A 21,848-nucleotide genomic window follows, 5' to 3' on the forward strand; every position below is an offset into this window, starting at 1 on the left:
AGGGAGGCTAAGAAGTTCAGGATATGCACAACATGGGCCCCCACCAGATGTAGGTGCCGTCGATGACACCAGCCCAGCCCAGCCATCGCGGCCAAGCCACCCTGTATCGCTTAATGGTGCTGTCTGTCCATGGCTTGGAGAGGAAAGTCACAGCTTGTCCCAAAATTTCCAGGACTTTCCATCGTTGCCTGTAGTACTCCCAAGACATAATCAACCGAGAACCCTCCATCACTAGGGGGGTGAGGAGTTCCGTCTGGACTCATGAGAAGATCCTAAAGGTGGGGTAGAAGGATTGGAAAACCCCAAGAAAGTTCCAGAAGAACTGGAAACCATGCTTGAGATCTCTGAACCAAAGTTATCAATACCAACTCTGCTTGTTGTTGGTGCACCTGTGCCGACAGGCGAGTGATCATGGCGAATGGGGGAAATGCATACCCCCGATCCGAGGTCCAGCTCTGCAGGAAAGTGTCCGTGGCTGTTTCCCCCGGGTCTGGTTTCCAACTGAAGTACCTGGGAAGGTGATTGTCCGGACGCGAGGTGAACAGGTCGATCAAGAACGGGCCTTGAAGATGAGAGGCCTCAATTGCCAGAGGCTGGTATCCTCAAATGCCAGGAGGGGCAGTCCACTATTTGGTTGGCTACTCCCAGAAGATGCTCCGCTGAAACTGAGATGTTATGGGTCAGACAGTGATTTATATGTCTCACAGCTGCCACATTGTACATCTTGAGAAGGACTGAGCATTTCGCTTGATCCTTGGTCCAGCATTTGCCCGCGAAAGATCCTGCCAGCAGCTCTAGGTAGTTGATGTGTAACGACTTTTCTTGAGCGGACCACAGACCTCCTGTGGAAAAACGCACCACACACCGTGCGCCCCATCCTGAGCCACTGGCGTCAGATTCTGTGACTAGGTCGGGAAGGGAACAGAAGATCTCCCCACTGTTCCAAGCCGCCATGTGGTCTAGTCACCACTGGATCGCCTTCCTCATTTCGTCTGACAGAAGGACTACTTGAAAGTACGTGAGGCCTCTTCAAAGGTGAGCGGCTTTGAGCGGCTGCAGGGCCCGGTAATGGAGTGGACCTGGTAGTATGATTTGGGTGAAGGAAGACAAAAGGCGTACGACTCTTGGGATCTGTCGGACAGAGACAGACTTCTTGGCCAACAGGCAACATAGCTCATGTCTGATCTTGTCATGTCTGATCTTGTCTTGTCTGATCTGTTCATCTTCCTGGAAGAAAGGCTGAGGATTGCATGTACCAAATCCAACACAAAGCCTAGAAATGTCAGACTCAGTGGGTTCAAGGACAGGCTTTGGTCTGTTGATAATGAAGCCAAGAGATTCTAACAGGGAGATAGCCATCTAAAGGTGCGATAGCAGGGATGGGGAGATAGGTCCATCAGAAGGAGATTGTCTAAGTAAACGATCAGGGGGACTCCCTGTGCCCTGATGAATTCTACTACCAGGTGCATAACCTTGGTAAAGCACAATGGGGTGGACGAGAGGCCAAACGGGAACATTGTGAACTCGAACATTTGCCCCTGCCATTGGAACTTGAGGAATCGGCGATGGGGAGTGAATATGCGTCCTTTAAATCGAGGCGCACCATCCAGTTGTTGGAATGGTGAATGTCCTGTAGCAGATGGATGCCCTCCATCTTGAAGTGGTGGTAGACCAGCCACTCGTTGAACTCTTTTAGGTTGATAACAGGGCATTGTCCTTCTTCCCTTTTTTCCACCAGGAAAAGGTTGCTGATGAAGCCCACTGGGTGGCGAGATATTGTAATTGCCCCTTTCCGAACTAGCTTGGATATCTCTGAAGCTACCAGTTGCATGTCCGAGGCGGAAAATACCATGGGCCTGGGATGATGCAGTTGAACTGGTGAGCCTAAAAACGCTATATGGAACCCTTGGACAGTTTGAAGCACCCAAGCGTTGGAGTTGACGGCCGCCCAATTGAAGAGGAAATGTCGGAGCCTCCCCCGCCAGAGAGTGTAAAGGAAAAGAGTGGCCACTTACCTTGGGAGGAGCGGTAGGAGTCTCCACCTCTAGGGGCCCCTCTTGCACCCCTGAACTTGGGATGGGGTCTGGTGGGGTATTTCCCTCGTTTATGGCCTTGGCCTCTGCCGGAGGCTAGATTTTGTGAGCGGCCGGTTGAGCGCTTCCTGCCACGACCGGCCCCTGAAAAAACCCTGGGGGGGGGTGAAGATTCATTTGATCGATCGATGGGAGTAGAAGGTCTGGACAAACTTGCCCAACTCCCAACCAAAAGGGTCTCCAAACAGACCCCCTTGTGCCACTGGGCCCGCCTCTGAGGTAGCGAGGTCCCCAAGTTTGGGGTCTATTTCGATGAGGAGCGAACAACGTCTCTCTGTCAAGATGGTGCAATTTGCATTCCCCAGAAATATAGTGGCTCTTTTGGGCCCATGCAGAGAGCATCTCCGAAGAAACCAGGTTGCCTGATTTTTTCATCTCTTCGGCCATATATAGGATGCGAGTAAGGGGGCCAAAAACCTGTCTATCCCTTTCTTGGGATCCTGAATAAACTTCCCTAAAAATGTTGCTGTGCGCTCAGCTATTTTGGGGGCTAACTTATGAGTTAAGGATGGGCGGGGGCTTTCAGCACGCAGGTGGTTCCGGACTTCCTTGTTGAGTGGCTTACAGAGACGGACCGCTACGTATGCTGCCACTTCATCGGCAGGCGACCACTCAGCTGATCTGGGGTGGATGAGCAGCTCGGGTTTGAACAGATCTGATGCCCCTTGAGTGGGCGACAGCTTGGGGTGTCTCCTGCGTATGGGAAGAGGGGCACCATGAATGAGATCCCTCATCCTGGTCCCCATCCGAGCTTGACTAGGAATCAGTGTTGGGAGGGGGAAGGCTGGAAGGTGGGGGTACTGAAGGGCCTGGGGTAGGCGTGTTATGCTCCTGGAGATGCTCCTGAGCCAGGAAAGGTCACTTCAGTTTGTCAAAAGCATCCAAATCGACACCTGGGTTGTGGTCCCTCTTACGTTTAGGGAGCGGCGAAAGCTAGGTAGGTTGATCTGGAGGTATGGGGGGCATGAGCCCCTGAGACTCTTCCCTCCCTGAGAGTGGTTTATCGCATAATTCTGCATAACACATTAATTTCTGGTCCAGGAAGGGGGGGGTGGCTGGCTTATTGAACTGCATTCCAGATGGAGGCATCCATAATTTTGCAGAAATGCTCGTCTGTTGGCAGGTAGGTAACCTGTCCCTCTGCGTAGGACTCCTTGCTACCACTCATGGTGGTGGGGAACTCAATGAAAATATAATGAGGATGCAGAGGGTGTAAGAGGGCCTAGGGTGACCAGGGCCAGATATAGAGGCACGTAAAGAAGGGGGGGGACCCCAACTCATATATATGGCCTGCTAGCCCAGTAATAATAAGGCCTTAAGGACGGGGGCCCTGGAGGGGCACCAAAGGTCTGAAGGCGCCAGTCACCCTTGATTTGGTCAGGTTTGCGCCACCTGGGTTAGTGCTCACTTCAGGGCGGGTGCACTCACGTTCCTCTGCTAATATGGACCCCTATTGTGGGGGTGTCAAGCTCCAGGTGGGTGAGGGAGTCTGCACAGAATCTGGCGCTTGGCCCATCTCACTGCTCCGGTGTCAGTTACATGCTGCACGCCTGTCGAGGGCAGAGAGGCCTTGCGTGTGCATCGCACTAGTGCTGCGGTGCCCTGTGGTGTCCGGCGGACAACACTGCGCTCACCCCAGGCACCGCAATGTGCTGCGGTTAGTTGGACGGCCGCAGAGGAGTGACAAGCATTCCCATGGCTGTACCTAAAAAAACGGTTAGGCAAATAGACAAAGTATACACTGACAAAGCTATGATAGATACGTGTGTGTGTGTGTGTGTGTGTATGTGTGTGTATATATATATATATATATGTATATATTTAAATACGGCAGAAACCTCTAGGCACCAGGGCTAATTATTTTTTTTTTTTTTTAGTTTTTTGTTTTAGGTGTGGGGAGCGACTCCTTAGGCAAGGGTCGCTCCCATAGGGGGCAAATTATATTTAGGCCATTTCTGCCCCATGGCCTATTTTAATGAGGCCAATCTGCCCCCAAGGGGGGCAGAAACCACTAGACACCAGGGAGTTTTTTTTTTGTTTGTGAATTTCACGTAAGGGGAGCGACCCCTTAGGCAAGGGTCGTTCCCCTGGGGGGCAAATTTATTTTAGGCCATTTCTGCCCCCCAGGGGGGCAGATCAGCCTATTTTAATTAGGCCGATCTGCCCCCAAGGGGGGCAGAAACTGCTAGGCACCGGGGATTTTTGTTGTTGTTGTTTTACAGATGGGGAGCGACTCCTTAGGCAAGGGTCGCTCCTCTGGAGGGGTAAATTGTATTTAGGCCATTTCTGCCCGCTTTGGGGGCAGATCGGCCGATTTTAGGTCAATCTGCCCCCAAGGGGGGCAGAAACCACTAGGCACCAGGGATCTTTTTTTTTTGCGCCGTCACGCAAGGGGAGCGACCCCGTAGGCAAGGGTCGCTTCCCGGAGGGGGGGGGAGCAAATTTATTTAAGCCCATTTCTGCCCTTTCTTCCTATTCCTATTCTGCCCCCCCCTGGGGGGGCAGAAACCTCTAGGCGCCAGGGCTAAAAAAAATTGTGTGGTTTTTTTATTTTAATTTTTTTTATTTTTTTTTAGAGATGGAGAGTGACCCCTTAGGCAAGGGTCGCTCCGCTGGAGGGGCAAATTGTATTTAGACCATTTCTGCCCCCCTTTGGGGCAAATCGGGCAATTTTAGGTGAATCTGCCCCCAAGAGGGGCAGAAACCACTAGGCACTGAGGATCTTTTTTTTTGCGCCGTCACGCAAGGATAGCGACCCCTTAGGCAAGGGTCGCTCCCAGGTAGGGGGTGGGAGGGCAAATTTATTTTAGGCCATTTCTGCCCCTCCCCTGGGGCCGGCTGAGCTAGAGGCCAAAATCCACAGGTAGCCGCTTTGCAAAAAACCCCTCTGTTTTCTGTGAAAAAATTTGATGTGTTCACGTTGTGTTTTGGGCCATTTCCTTTAGTGGGCGCTAGGCCCACCCACACAAGTGAGGTACCATTTTTATCAGGAGACTTGGGGGAACGCTGGGTGGAAGGACATTTGTGGCTCCTCTCAGATTCCAGAACTTTCTGTCACCGAAATGTGAGGAAAATTTGTTTTTTCTTTAGCCAAATTTTGAGGTTTGCAAAGGATTCTGGGTAGCAGAACCTGGTCAGAGCCCCACAAGTCACCCCATCTTGGATTCCCCTAGGTCTCTAGTTTTCAAAAATGCACAGGTGTGGTAGGTTTCCCTAGGTGCCGGCAGAGCTAGGGGCCAAAATCTACAGGTAGGCACTTTGCAAAAAACACCTCTGTTTTCTGTAAAAAAAAATATGTGATGTGTCCACGATGTGTTTTGGGCCATTTCCTTTTGTGGGCGCTAGGCCTACCCACACAAGTGAGGTATCATTTTTATCGGGAGACTTGGGGGAACGCTGGGTGGAAGGAAATTTGTGGCTCCTCTCAGATTCCAGAACTTTCTGTCACTGAAATGTGAGGAAAATGTGTTTTTTTTTTAGCCAAATTTTGAGGTTTGCAAAGGAGTCTGGGTAACAGAACCTGGTCAGAGCCCCACAAGTCACCCCATCTTGGATTCCCCTAGGTCTCTAGTTTTAAAAAATGCACAGGTTTGGTACGTTTCCCTAGGTGCCGGCTGAGCTAGAGGCCAAAATCTACAGGTAGGCACTTTGCAAAAAACACCTCTGTTTTCTGTCAAAAAATGGGATGTGTCCACGTTGTGTTTTGGGGCATTTCCTGTCGCGGGCGCTAGGCCTACCCACACAAGTGGGTATCATTTTTATCGGGAGACTTGGGGGAACATAGAATAGCAAAACAAGTGTTATTGCCCCTTGTCTTTCTCTACATTTTTTCCTTCCAAATATAAGAGAGTGTGTAAAAAAGACGTCTATTTGAGAAATGCCCTGTAATTCCCATGCTAGTATGGGCACCCCGGAATTCAGAGATGTGCAAATAACCACTGCTCCTCAACACCTTATCTTGTGCCCATTTTGGAAATACGAAGGGTTTCTTGATAGCTATTTTTTACTCTTTATATTTCAGCAAATGAATTGCTGTATACCCGGTATAGAATGAAAAACCAAGGCAGGGTGCAGGTCATTTATTGGCTCTGGGTATCTAGAGTTCTTGATGAACCTACAAGCCCTATATATCCCCGCAACCAGAAGAGTCCAGCAGACGTAACGGTATATTGCTTTAAAAAATCTGACATTGCAGGAAAAAGTTACAGAGTAAAACGTAGAGAACAATTGCAGATTGTTTCACCTCAATTTCAAATTGTTTTTTTTCAGTTGTTATTTTCTGTAGGAAACCCTCTTAGGATCTACACAAATTACCCCTTGCTGAATTCAGAATTTTGTCTATTTTTCAGAAATGTTTCGGTTTCTGGGATCCAGCATTGGTTTCATGCCCATTTCTGTCACTGACTGGAAGGAGGCTGAAAGCACTAAAAATCGTAAAAATGGGTTATGTCCCAGTAAAATGGCAAAATTGTGTTGAAAAATTGGGTTTTCTGATTCAAGTCTGCCTGTTCCTGAAAGCTGGAAAGATGGTGATTTTAGCACCCCAAACCCTTTGTTGATGCCATTTTCAGGGAAAAAACTACAAGCCTTCTTCTGCAGCCCCTTTTTCCTATGTTTTAAAAAAAAAGGAAGTCTGGGTACCTCTAGAATCCCTAGGATGCTGGAAAAAAAGGACGCAAATTTGGCGTGGGTAGCTTATGTGAAAAAAAAGTTATGAGGGCCTAAGCGCGAACTGCCCCAAATAGCCAAAAAAAAGGCTTGGCACCTGAGGGGGAAAAGGCCTGGCAGCGAAGGGGTTAATCAAGAGAGTGGGTTTGACTAGATTGAGGCCAGTGATTCACCCACCACCCTTCCAGCCCATGTAAAAAGGCATTAGTACATTAAAAAAAGTTGTTTACCTGTGGTAAACCCTGTGTTTTTGTGAAGCATCGGCTTTGTGACCAAAAAAAACCTTTGTACATAAGGTCCATAGTGTTTTCCTTTCAGGTGTTTAATCGATTGTTTATAGTTTTAGTCCCTAGTGATGTGTATTTATCTCTGTTTTTAGCGGTTAGCTTTGGGATTCACCTGGTGGCATGTATGGTAGGCCACAGGGGTTGTTGCTCTCTTCTTGGCATGTAGACCACAAGAAAGATTTGTTGTACGTTGTGTTAAGATTAGTGAGTTCGGGTCTTGTGATTTGTGGTGTAGTAGTATCACCTTGGCAAGGATTTAGAGGAACCGCCAGGTTGTGCTGATTGTTTTTCTTGTTCTCACACAGGACGCACACAGGATCCAATCAAGCCAAAAAGTAGAGACCTACTATTTGGGTTTTTCCGCTCACAAACAGTAAAAATGTCACCCATTTGTGCAGGATCCCATGTCACATGCACTGTTGCGTCCTCATGCCACACGAACATAAACAGCTGTGCAGACAGTTAATTCATCTTCCCACTGCCTCAGTCACTTCATTCTGGAAATGAAAAAAACATTTTAAATACATTTGCTTTCTGTGCTCTAAGGAATAAGGGCCAGATGTAGCAAAGGTTTTTCCCCATTCTGTCTCTATGGGAAAAAGTGTTCGTACATATGGCCCTAATTGTTTTGTACGGGTCTGAGTTTTAAGCGCTATAGATGGATGCGTCTTTTTATTTTATTATTTTTTTAAGGTCTGGGGCTGCTTTCTTTTTCAAAATAGTACGTATCAAATGGGGGCAAGCTATCAAATATTATAAAGTGTGCACCAAAGCTGTGTGACTTGCACCAACTAAAAACTACAGCTATTTTCACATACCCACTGTCTTTAATTAGACTCAGTGGCATAGTATGTACCTCCCCATAAAGGAATGGCCCGATGTCTGAAAATTCAGAATCATCAATGGCTCGATCTCCACTTAAAAATTTGTATTAATGCCTCCTACGATTAGCTGAAACTAAGTAATTCCTGAGCATTAACAACTCACTCCTAACCTTCTCATCCTACTTTAAAAGTGATCAGAGCCTCCCATTATTCTAAATACCCAAGCTTTACCTCTCTACTATTGCCCATTGCCATCACACAACTCTTCTTTCGTCCGCGCACTCCTGGGAAAAAAACAGTGACATTGCAGCTCCAAAACCGATCTACTCCATGCCATCAATGGTTCTTTCATTTCTACTGTACCACAGATACTGCAGCTAACAGTCACTGATGATGCTCTTGGGATCACTGATAGGAGGAAACATTACCTCCTGGTCTTCCTTGATCTCTCATTAGCCTTCACCAGTACATCCAGATAGACCTCTACTGGTCTTATCAAGGTTTCCCAAGGTCCCATTATTGTCTTAGTGTTTGTTCTTCAATCTTTACATAATGCCTAGGGGCTCATACTCTACAAATAAAGACCTCAGCTTTCACTATTATCCTAAGCACATAGGTTTCAGCCAATGTCCTTGACATAAGCCACCTACAACACTACTCAATATCGACATCTGGGTGTCTTCTATTTATCACATACTCATTTGTGACAGGAAGTACCAATCCCAGAATGACCCACTCCAACAGAATGTACCTATAGGAATTATGCTCTACCTATTCTACCAACTTCCCACTCCAGTATTTCTTCATTCATATCTGCCTTTGATTCACAGAGCATGTTGAGAAGAAATTCCAGATTACTTGGAAGTAACTGCGACATACACCAGATCAAGCTCTTCCTCGTACACACTCAGTAATGCCCACAAGACTATATTTCATTCCGTAATGTATCAACAGGGGCAAAACCCTACTCAATGGCCTCCCAGAGTCTGCCCTCACCACCACTTGATTGGATTACTGTATGCCTAATTACTCTCGAATGCAGACGTGATGATGGCCTTTCTGGAGTAGGTCAAAGCTTTAGAATTACCTTAACTATAAATGAATATGAATAATACAAACAATATATATCTCAGTTTTTATTTAACTTCTATTTGTTCAAATGCATCATATATGCTCTTTTGAGTTAACCAATGTTTTGTTTTAAACTGACCTTGAAATTCTTAGATTGTCCTCGTGCTTGCAATATAAAATAGGATTTTTTATTGAATATCTAAGAAGATAACTCTTGAAATTGATTGTCCTTACCATATGAAATAAGATTTTTTTATTGATTTTTCGTAGCTAAGAAAATAAACTATGATCTTTAAAATTGCATGATTAAAAGGTTGAAGTGTGAACACTCACTCAGGATAAGGTGGGCAGGAGAAGCACACTGTGTGAAATGTGTTGCACAGTACTATTTTATTTGATACATCTCTATTACTTGAAATTAATATGAGAAAACACAAGTCGTCAGAGTAGCACTCACTGTTAACCACCCTTTCCATGATGGAACCCCAGGACATTTATATTGCATCTTGCATGATGGTAAGATTCCTCCTTTAGCAACATAAGCACAACCCGAAATTCCCATAATCACACAAAGTGCGCCAGTATAACCGTAATTTCCCTGGGTCTCACCTAATCTTGTTTTTCTAAGATACCTCTGACAGTGCAACCTCCAGCTGCTGATCGGCAGAGCTAAAGTATAATAGAGAAAGCAAAATGGTTCCTGATACGTTGAAAATATTTGTGGAAGGTACAGAAAAGATCTGTGAGATTTCCTCCAAAACCCACACCAGGCAATGCTTGCTTTATATGGTTAAACATGGCTATCCCTGATTTAACCATGTTTTTGTTCCACGCACATGACTAGACATGTAACAGACTGGGGGTGGTAAAATGTTTGTTTTCCTATTCAAAAGGTTTCTGTTTGTACCTCTGGAATGCTCTGATGTATTAATTAGGTGCCTTTAGTATCTTTGTGAATGGCTGAGTAATTTGCTGTTTTCAGTAAAAAAGGGTATATTGGCTAACTGCTCAAGTTCAACATAGCTTTAATACTGTAGTAAACAAGGATTTACAACTCCTGAAAACATCTCACATTACCTCTCTTTCCAGTTTTAGGTGACTTGGAGAGGACTCTTGTGCAAGAACAAACTGAGAGTGTTACTGCCATGGGAACACCATCCTACACATCCAGAGGACAATACAAGAGTGGATATGCAAGTGAAAGGGCATACAGCAGCTTTTTGGGAGACCAGAAGCATTGCAACAAAAGCTCTGAAAACCTATTTCCTGATAGCTCTGTGAAGATCAACCCCAATGATTCCTATAAAACACATGCCACTTTCAGGCCTCAAAGATTTTATGAGATGTACTCAAACAGGCACCGCACAGCCACAAAGCATGGCTATTTCCAAGGACAATCATCAAATGAAATCCCTCCTGAGTCACCTGGGTCCATGTGCAGATCACAAAGTTCTGCAACTGGTGTTGGGAAATTTTCATCAAGTAGTTTAAACCTCCCTTTCTTTAGACACAGCAGCTCTGGGTTTTTCCATAGAGGAACTCCAAAGGAGTCAAAAAGGGCACCTTTATCTGACATTGTGTGGAGTCCACCATTATCACCGTGCAGTCCTGTAGAGAACTGCAACATTGTTTCCAGGTCCCATTCTTTAATGGACCTCACCAATATTGACCATGACCAAACCCCAAAACCACTGCAGCAGAACAGTGTGTATGAATTCTACCGCTCACAACACAACATTCCTGAAAAGACTTTTGGAAAAGAAAATTCATTTGACTATGTATTCCAAGTGGAAGAAAAAACAAGTCGGGTAGTTAGCATTGAATCAGAGAGCGAACATTGCCGTCATGTGGTAGTTGACACTACCCAACCCTCTGACAACGACATGCTTTGCCAAAACATTGTGCCAATGCAAACGGAGGACACTTGTGATGAAGGGAACAAAGAAAACTGCCAAGAAGCAGATGAATATGACAGTGATGCCACAATTCATTCCTCTGATACAATGAGTGAGTCCGGCATGGATTTCAGTGAGTCTGGTATAGATGAGCAGCAGTCTACACCCAACACTTTATCTCCTGCAGCTCAACTCACAGCACAACATGAATGTGTACCTACTGCAGATGGCAACCTCTCTCATCAGCATCACTATTCATCCTCTGCTACTGCTGAACATCATCTGCAGCACAGACAGGCATGGCCTATTGAGTCCTCTTTGCATCACAGGTATTCCTCTCCCACTGCTGCTAAAGTTCCTTTGCAAAAGATGCGTTTGACAGCTGCTAGTCCTGAACTCCCTCCACAGCAGTCATATTTATCGTCAGAAGCATCCAAACTCCCTACTCAGCAAGAAAAGTCACTCTCCACACTATCTGCACTTACCCATCATGAATATCCACCCTCAGCAGAATTAAAACTCAATCCTCAGCAAGGATATACATCACTGGTGACACCTGAACTCCCCCACCTGCATGGCTATTCATCATCAGAAATGTATGTGTCTCAAACACAGCATGACCACTCATTCCTTGTTTCTGTTGTCACTGGCCCACCTTCACAAAATGGGCACTCATATTCTGGTTCAACTTCTTCATACTGTTGGGACTATGAGTATTCCTCTCTTCCTGCCAAACTCCCTTCAGATTATGAACGTTCACTTCCTGCTGAAGTCCCTTCACAGTTTGAACATTCATGCCCCACTGAACTCTCTTCACAAGATGGGTGTCCACCTCATATAACTCATATGTTGCTTTCACAGCGTGGAAGGTCACCTTCCACTACTGAGCTGCCTTCACAGCATGGCTTCTCCCCTCCTGTGTCTCCCACAGAAGCAATAGATGTCAAGGGTAATATAAAAGAACCCACTTCACAAAATACTGTACTTTCTATCTTGCCGGAGGATCTTTCAGGTAGTAATTTTGCTGCCATTAAAATTCCTCATGCTCTCTCTGATCCTGCAGGTTTAATTGGATTTAAAAATACCGAATCTGGTGCCACTCACACTGCTAACTGCAGATCTCCAGCAGGATCTGTTGCACATTATAGTGCAGTAGATGATTTGGACTGTCAGACAGACCTTCACACTACTAAGATGGTCCATAAAAAACAGATGAAAGCTTACAATTCAGACAAAGAACACATCATACCACCTGTTACCAGTTCACACCAAGAAGACAATATATATTCACTTTTCAATCATGAAGACAAAATACATGTTGAAGACAGCAATAATTTAAAATCTACAACACATTATGACGACACCAGTCACTTGACACCCAATATACTTCCTGTTGGAATATCTGATCAAATCTGTGACAGCCAGAGTCCATCCTTCTGTAATTCAACAAATAATGTGATTCTGCCTAGGGCTTTCAAGGTATTTGATTTCCGTGCCTCAAGAGACCAACCCAAGTACATTGCACTGCATAGGCATTCTCCTGTGCTCACTCCTACTAATGCCTTCAAAGAGGAGTCACAGCTATCTAGGCCACATGAGATCACTGACTTACTCCAAGGCACAAAACCATCAGGTAGGACACATTGTGCAGTGGATGACAGTGGCAACAATCAGAGGAAGTCGCAGACAGGCAAGCATGACCTTCTTCCTAGACAAATGGCTCATTCTCAGAGATCTCTTGACAAATCTGATGCAACCTTGCACAGCAGCTTGCCAGATATTTCTAGTACATATGCAGGGTTGGATCTTGCTCACTCTGAAATACTACCTACAAATGAAGACTGGCTAACATTAAGAAGCAGAAGAACTGAATCCAAATCATCAGCTAGACAATTCAGGCGATATAGCTCCATTCTTTTGCAGGCATCTTCTCTTCCAAATTTAGATCTAATGGAAAGTGTTCTGCAGACATCTTCAGAAAGACTGACTGTCAAAGGTGACAATTTAAAAACATCAATTGCAGATGCTCGCGATATTCACAAGCATCCAGTTCAGGAGCAAAGTACAGTAAGGCAATACAGATTAATTGGAGATCAAACACAAAATAAAGAACATTCACAGACACAGACAGTGCCGGAAGACACAAGCATCATGAACAAGGAAATGTTTGAAAGCCCTCAAGCTCTGCCAACCACTAATTTTGAACTTTCTTCCGATTCTGTGACTAACCCCAAAACAACATTTCCACTAAAAACACCAACCACTTCTTTATTAAATTGCAAAAGTCCAGATTCGCTAGTTGTGAATCAAGCAGCAAATCCATCTACAAGTGGTTCAGCGAAGGATCCCCCTTTTAAATCAAATCAACAACTAAAAGCCCCTAATTATGACATAAGTGGGACATCAATTACAAATTCCCTGAATAGTTACACTACAGCCATTTTTACAACTGTGCATTACACCTCATTTTCTGAAGCCGGAATAGGTGAATCACTGCCAAAGACAGCACTTTTCTCTGTGGCTAAGCCTGGTGCTACCACAGATCTCTCTGACCTCACACCCACTCCAGAATATCAAGACACTAGGGCTTTGAAGGCAAGCACATTTGTTATATCCAATTTGGAATCTGAAGTTTTTAATGTTGTACATGAACCAAATTTCATCACACACCAACCTGCGGCTTCATGTATGTCAGTAGATGCTGTTAGATTTGCAGAAACTCATGAAAATGAACAGAAAACTGAAAATACCCCTTGTTCCAATTGGAAACAGACAAAAAGACAAATGGAAGAGGTTTCTCTAGATGTGCTGCCTAATAATGAGTTAAAACCTGCTGAGGGCAAACATTTTCAGTCAACCTTGCCTAGCGATTCTTCTGGGATAATGTCTGAACCTTCAACTTACACTTCCAATAATTCAGTTGAAGTACCGCTGATAAACGATGGTATCTCTGATATGGAAAAATCCTCTCTTGGTAGTTTTACATCACAGATCGACAATTTACTAAGCAAGAGTGCATGTGACAATAGTGTTGAGTCAGAAAATACAAATATGTCTTTCTCTCGCACTAGTAACAAACCTCTTCTTCCAGGCAGAAGATGTTTAGGAGACCATTTGCAGACATATTCATCAAGTGATAGAACTTCGCTCTTTTCAGATCACAAAAGCAGGCCTGTTGTGTTGATGCAAGAGCAACTAGCCCAAACACCAAAGCCATTTGTTTTTGATGATGATAAAGAAAATATTCCAGACACAATTGACTTAGTTGTGCCTTGTGATGTAAATACATGTGTGGTCCCTGGTAGAACACCTAAAAAAGATCAGTTTTATGATCCTTACTGTATTACAAATGGCTCCTCTGTACGACAACCCCCTCCAGAATTGCCATTTCACCTTGGAAAAGTGAGTTTCTTTCCATCTTCAGATGGAGCAGAAGAGCAAAATTCTTTGCAGGAATATAAAACGAAGAGCACAATTTCATTCGTTTCTGCTCAAGATAAAATTGAGTATCATGAATTAGTTTCAGTCTATTATACCTGGCCACGTAAACACTCAAAACCATTGTCCAGTGCATTGCCAGATGTACCAGTGTCTACAGATAAAAACCTTCTATCTCCAAAAAGCATTCTTAACAGAAAGCAGGATTTCCATATTGATTTAGCAAATCCTGCTCTTCCACTTCCCAGGTTTTTAGGTAGACGGCAGTCCACGGACAGCTTATTGTCCAATATAAGTTGTGAACACAACACGAGCAGCATTCATTCTACTGCAAGACATTCCCCAGCTAGATCACCTTCATGGGATGAGAGTGAACAACACAGAATGCTGTCACAAAAAGGTATCTATTCCATCAAGAATGTTTCACCACATATTTCATTAAACTTAAGAGACTCTCCTGATCTAGTGGCGTCTGATGTTTCCACCCATGCCCAATATTTAAATTCACAGGTTGCCTCTGGGACTGCAGATATCGTAGATGAAAAAAAATGCCTATCTTCTATGCCCAGAAGTCATGAAACGAGAGGGATATCTCATCAGAGCCGGCTTTTGAACTCTTTCTCACCACAACAACTTGATAAAGGTAATGCTTTTCAGGAGAATTTCCCAGACACAGTCAGTCCTTTACGTCAGCTACGAAATGCAAACCTGGAGAACAGGCAGGCAATTCCACGAATGAAGGAAGATTACAATCAGAATATTTTACAAGGGAATGCAACCTGTGGTATTGAAAGCAAAATACACAATGGAAATAATTCTATCAATACTACACATGGTTTGGAATATTCACAGATTGATACTGATGCACAGGTGTTTACATGTAGGTCACAAATCCAAGACACATGCCCTGTAGCTAAAATAGGGGCTCTTGAAAACAGGGTAGATGTTTGTGCTGACTTGAAAAAAACTAAGGATGTAATGCATCCTGCATCTCAAAACATACTTTCTGGAGACCTGTCACTTGAAGATTTACACATCAAGTCAATAAAGCCACAATTTAATCTTCGGCATACTACAATAGACCGTGCCACTCCGTTAGATTCTCATGAACTGCAAAAAACAAAACAAGTGCAAATCTCACAAGGAAACCAGCATGGCATAAAGGATAGTGGTTTTCATGAATATGTCAAGAATCTTGAAAATAACCACAGCCTTTTCTGTGAAGATAAATTGCTTGATATCACTCATGAGCAACCAGTAACGCCACCTGCAACAAATGCAAACAGATTTACCTTTGATTACACAAAAGACAGCACTCTTGACACTGCAAAATCCACAAATGAAAGTTGCAGTACAATTAACTGGGAAAAGATGTATAAAGTTAGAACTCGAAAACATTCTTATCCACACTCCTTCCAGGTGCTCCCTCCAACCAGTGTTCCCTTACGAAGAGGAAAAAGTGACAGCTGGGTCCAACTTAACAAACAGAAGAGTGTATCATCTTCCAGGAGTCCTCTCCAATCCCTCGATGAGTCTGGGACATATGATAATGATTGGACATCCTTGAAGACCGCAAACAAAAAAAATATGGAACTAGACAAAAGTTGTGTGCCTCTGTCACCTGTTGCAGACCTCACAGAGACAATGCTTAAAAATACTCATGGCCAGAACGGCGGTTTCTCCAGGACTAAACGTAGCGAAAGCGACCCTGCATGTTCAGTAAATTACACAAAATCATCTTTTATGTCAAAAGGCTTCCCAGATGAAACAGCTAGAACTGCGAATACATACAGACTCAGTTCCACTCTTGAAAGTCCTGGAGAATTTGATGACCCTAGCCTCCCTGTTTCTGATTGGCCAAGAAATCACAGCAGGAGTGTTCAGGATCCTGTAAGTCCATTGCTGCCTTTTGAAACTGATAACTACAGCTCACTCAAGAGTACCAATTTTGAGAAAAGTGGTTTGACTGAGCAAAACCTGTTTGAGTGGGAGATGAAACCATGGGAGGAAGACCAGTACGTTCATAGATCAAAAAGTTTAAAAAATTTAAATTTGCAGGGTAGACATTCTGCATTCACAGACATCAAGAGCAGGTCCAATGGCCGATTTTCTGCCACTACAAATGTTGAACAGGCCTATGGAAGGCATCCCTCCTCACCTTCTCTGTCCCGGGCTTTTAAGTATAACAGGAAGTTTAGGTCTCATTCAGAACTTATGTCTACTGATGAGAATGACAATTGGCACTCCTATTCACACAATACTCCAGGATACCGCTCCACAAGAAGTGACTCTACCTCACCGACTGTTGGATTTGGGATATTTGGGAAAGAACAGCAGTTGGCTTTCTTGGAGAACATTAAGCGGTCACTCACTGAGGGGCGATTATGGAGACCGTGTTATCTCAAAAACCCAGGTTTCCTGAGGAGGGAGGCAGACAGTGCTTTAGAGACTACCCTCTTCCCAAACTCAAGCTTTGGAAGTACAATTAAAGTGCCAGGGCTGCCACCAAGAGAGACTCTCAATATCTATCGAGATGACCCTGTAATTTATTCTGAGTCTGACACTGATACCACAACAGATGATGAATATTACCTTGATGAGATTGATAAAGAGTCAGAACTATGACCGCAGCATTTTGATATGGTTGGATACACAGATCTCTGAAAGTTCACCATGGAACTTTTCAGCCTCAAAAATATGATGTGCTTGATCAAAACCTCTTGTCAGTGGGAGGTTCAGCAGTGGTATAGTATCCATGGTGGTCTATTATTCATTTTAGTATCCATGGATAGCCTCTTTCCATTCATTGCTCAGCATGCAAGATATCTTCCAAAGATGGGCATTGGCCTTTCACCTGTACTTATTACATTATCATATGTTGCTCTCCTTCAGAAATAATACTGCTCAAGCCTTACAAAAAACTCAGACTCCTTATGAAGTTATCAGGTGTTTTTCTAATCACAGTACTTTGTATGTCTACAAAGTAAAAAAAAAAATTAGGAATTGTTTGGCAATGTTGTTTAGCTAGTACTATCTCAACTTGAATATTGTATCGCCATTTTAAGTGAAAAATGAATTTAAACTTAAAGGATTAGCTTTGTAGTAAGATGTGACAGATGTGTACAGGTAGCGTGTGTGAAGGGATCAAGAGAGGCATGTAACAATGGGTGGACAGTGGTGGCTAAGAATAAAATGAAAGAAGTGAGTTTTGAGAAGGGACACACTAAACATGAAAGCTTTTCTGAATGAAGAGATTTGAGAAGTGAGTAAACAATTGGCATAGTTTCTGGAGAAAAGAGTGTAGGGGTACACGCTACAAAGTCTGGAAAAAGGTGGAAGAAATTGAGCAGTTAAGAAAGAAAATGGAGTGTCAACACAGGAGGTGGCTGTATAGTAGATTGTTTCATAGGTAAGTGTGAGATGTTTTGGTGGTGCAAGTATGTGATTTGAAGTTTTGTGGATAGTTGAAGCAAGACATTTTGGGAAAGGCTTGGAGCAGTTGAATTTTAGATAGACTTGAGAGCCGATGCCAGAAGGCTAGTGACCTAAATACAGAGATGGGCAAAGAGGAAAAAAGCACATTCATGGCTGTTCATACATGGATAGTTAATGCAAGAACATGGATTTGCACCCGTGTTAAAGAAACACGTTTTGAGGTGTATAGAATGTCTTCCGAACCAAAGGAGAATCAAGGCGCAAGTGATAATGAGCATAGGAGAGAAGAGTGTAGAGACTGAAGAATAGTGAGAAGATTGCATTATAGGATGGAGAACCAGAGTTGGTCTAAAACTGCGACCATGGATTAGGTCTCCAAACTGGGATGTAAAATGGGGTTGAAGGGTTACCATGCATTTAGGATTGTGGCACTTCAGTATGCAAATGTATCTGGGACATAGGTGTGTCATTACAATGTACGAATATGGATCCACTGTAAAGGAAACAATAAACAGGGACAATGCCAGTGTGCAGTAGCTTAAGAATAAAATATTTGGAGGTGTTGATAGCAAATTGTATTACAGCTATAGAGATGCACAATATAATAAGAAAACGTGTATAACAAGTTGGAGGTTTTTTTAAAAACAATATTAAGCAATATGTGGGCGGGCACTGAATGTAGCTGTCAGAAAAGTAGAAACTATACTTTTGAACTTTCTTGTGTCCTCATATTCTTAATGGAAAATAAGACTCGCTGGATGGAAAAGAAGCTAAGTTAAAAACCTTCAAAGATTCATACGAACTCTTCAAAAAAAGAGATTTGATGCCGGTGTTGTAACAAAGTCAAATAAACATAATTATATTAATGAATGTCTTTGTCTTCGGTACGCTGTGGTAAGTATATTGTGAAGATAAGGTTATTAGTATAAGCTAACCACAACACATTCCCCTTGACTGTTCTGTGACTCATCACTTTACCTTGTGCAAAGTTAGATAAGTGGAAAACCATGGTTCTCTTGCTATATATGACGGATTTCACTTGCCTTAATGGCACCGGAGTGCTGTGTATTAAATGAACATATATCCCAGTTTTTTTTTGAGCACTTTAAAAACTAACATGAAATGAGATAGGGTGTGCTTGCTAGCTGTAGGAATAATGTGTTTTTGCACTCTACTCAGTTGGACCCACTCTATGTATCCTGAAACTCTTCTATGTGCACTTCAGTCACATTTTAAGGTAGTTGATTACAATCTGCCCTACTCTCAATAGTTGGTACATATACGCAGTACATATGGCGTACAAATATCTGCTGGGAGGCACCTAAACGGATGCACTTTTTTTCAGTCGACACATGACCATTACATTTGCACCAAAAAACTAAAGATTTAACAAAAGTTTAAAATGATATGACTGAATACACTACGAGTGTCATTGGCAAGAGAGTAGTTGAGGATACTGAAAGTGGCATCTCTTATTTCTACTTCTTTTAATTTAATAAACACGACTGTACAGTTTTAAAAGCTAAAGTTTCATTATGAAAGTTTAATACAAATATTATTTTCTGTACATAATTTTTCACTCTTTAATGTAATATATATAATTATATTGTAAATAATGTGTAGGTAACTTGGATACTTTTATATAATGTATATTTTGAATACAAATCCAGGCAAAGTTGTATTGATTTTCCGTTTGCTTAAAATGTAAAATATGTACTTGTTTCTCATGAACATGTTTATAACTTATATATGCCTGTGAACTATAAAAAGACATATTGTTTCCCATTTTCCGAGTTGTCTGCATTTTTAATCTCCATGCACAAAATTACAATAGTTAGATTAAATGGGAAAAAAGTGCATTTACACTCATGCGTATTTATCAGTTTTAGTAAATATTACATTTTATTCTATGCCTGTAAGATAGTTTGCCTGATCATGGGCTCCATCTTTGTAAAATGCAAAGAACAGCAGACGAGTTTCATGAGATGAAGATGGCAACTGCATTTGTTGAGCATGCATCACTGAAAAAAGGAAGAGCTGAAACTCATACTTAAAGTGGAAACAAGTATTGATGTGCTGGATCACATCTTGTTATTAATATCATTTAGATTAACCAGGAGCGACCATCCTTACACTAATGTGGTTCGTAATCACCTATATGAAGGAACTATTTAAACTGTATATGTTAAATAGCACTTATGCATAAACAATAGCATCACAGACCACTAGTATGTGACAAATGTATCATTACATAGATTGAGATGTAGGGACAAATATTGATAATAGTACTTAATTGCCATGATTTCCACATGATTCATTGCTAGAGGAACAACAGAACCAGTCCGTCACATGTCACAGATGGTTCACTGATCACTGCAGTTCAGCAGACCTCTAGAAATTGGAAAAAAATGAATTAAGCTTGAAACAAATGGGGTGCATAGGAGAGTTGCTTACCAGATGAAAGTAGCATGTAAACCAGGGGTCTCCAACCTTTTCTGTTGTGAGAGCTACTTCTGATCAGTGAAAATCATTGTGGGCAACTGAAGGCCAATGGAGTCGCGCAGTATTACCAGACACCCCCATGCCCACCTTCACTGACCCTAAGCTTAATGTCCATACAGCGAAAAACTATGGTTTGAACAAAATACTTTTTGGCTAAGGGCTCTGTGACGGGGCTGCCATGTGTGCCAGTCAGAGCGTGGTCTTGTGTGCATATGAATGAGATATTTGGGTATGGATGAAAGAGAGCCTGTGTCATATGTGCTTGCGGCAGAGGACATACCTTTCCCCATATGTGGAACCATTATATGTATAACACAAACATACAACCTTTTTTTTTTAAATTGGGAGGAATGTAAGCCTGATATGGAACATTTTTCTGCACTTTAAATTCCTTGCACTTTAAAAATTGGCTGAGTTATTCAGTAAAAAATATGACATTATGTCTACCAGCCACAGGGTGCAAGATACTTGCTGTGTGTAAATACAACTCTTTAAGATCAGAGAAATTCAAAATGAGGGGTTAACTTTGTTTCTATGGATTCCATAAAACCCAATATTTACATTTTCCTCTATTTCAAATTGTTATGTTTACAAACAGCAGACATCTTGCACCCAGTGGTCTGTAGACATGGTGTCATATTAATAACAGAAAAATACAGCCATCTATTTAAACGGCAGGTGTAGGAAACCAGGTCCTGGTTTCAGAACCCTCCCCCCCATACACACCTTTTGCCTGGTTTATGATGCAACTTTGACTGAAGTGCACTGGGTTTCTGCTAACCAGATCCTCAGTGCCACTGCTCTTCCCCAAAACAAGACCATGGGTCACTTGATCCCCAAGTGACCAGGGCTTTAGCACCTTTGTAAGCCCCTAGTAAGTGGTACCTCTGGTATCTAGGGAATAGGTACTAAAGATAGCTCCTAAGAGCTGCAGCATATCTTGTGCCACTCTAAGGGACCCTGCACCAAACTCATACAGATTGCCACTCCAGGCTGCTTGACAAGGTGCTCTAAAAAGTGAAATCACTACATGACACACACTTTTGTGCCATGTCTCCTAATGCTGCCTGTGATATTTGAAGCACAGCAGGCCTTACAGCCATAAGGCAGGGCATGGACGTCGCAACTGCTACCTCTAGGCAACCCCTTGCGACCCCTGATGCCTTGCTTGCAACTCCTACCTTCAAATCACCTTTGTCAGGTCACTGGTAGATTTACTTCCCTGATTAAAATGATATGCTATACGTTACCATCTTTGCAAAAATTAAGTTGGTGTATGGGACTGCACAAGCATCAATACGACGGCACCGAGGAGGGCCGGTGCAGCCTGTACTTACTTGTATACATGCACCCGCATGGGTGTCAGGGGATCGTCAGTTCGGTGCAGACTTTAAATATTGGTGCCAGTCAGCACAAACCTGCTGCAGTCATTGTAGGCCCTGATGATGAGCTGGAGGACGGTGGTGAGATAGATTGGTGTGTCCCATCCTGATTCTGCAAGGGTGACCCTGGAGATCGGTGCACGCTGCTAATACGAATGCAGGTAGGCCATGGGGCCCTTTGCCCTTCCTCCCAAGTCCTGCTTGGGATGGTGGGATGGACGGCATGGCTCTCACCCTTGGGATGAGTCTTTAT

General features: G+C 43.2%; 1 protein-coding gene across 4 annotated transcripts in view; it reads left to right on the top strand.

The window, feature by feature from the left end:
• Positions 1-19,477, top strand: part of EXPH5 (exophilin 5) — a 548,780-nt gene extending 529,303 nt beyond the window's left edge. For all 4 annotated transcript variants that reach the window (XM_069202313.1, XM_069202314.1, XM_069202315.1 and 1 more), the window contains exon 6: positions 10,033-19,477. In XM_069202313.1, coding sequence (XP_069058414.1) covers positions 10,033-16,901 — 6,869 coding nt within the window. In that variant the 3' untranslated portion in view covers positions 16,902-19,477. The remainder of the gene's footprint in view (positions 1-10,032) is intronic.
• The last annotated feature ends 2,371 nt before the right edge of the window (positions 19,478-21,848 follow it).

Source organism: Pleurodeles waltl, chromosome 8, assembly GCF_031143425.1.
Source record: "Pleurodeles waltl isolate 20211129_DDA chromosome 8, aPleWal1.hap1.20221129, whole genome shotgun sequence".
In the NCBI taxonomy this organism is placed as follows: Eukaryota; Metazoa; Chordata; class Amphibia; order Caudata; family Salamandridae; genus Pleurodeles; species Pleurodeles waltl.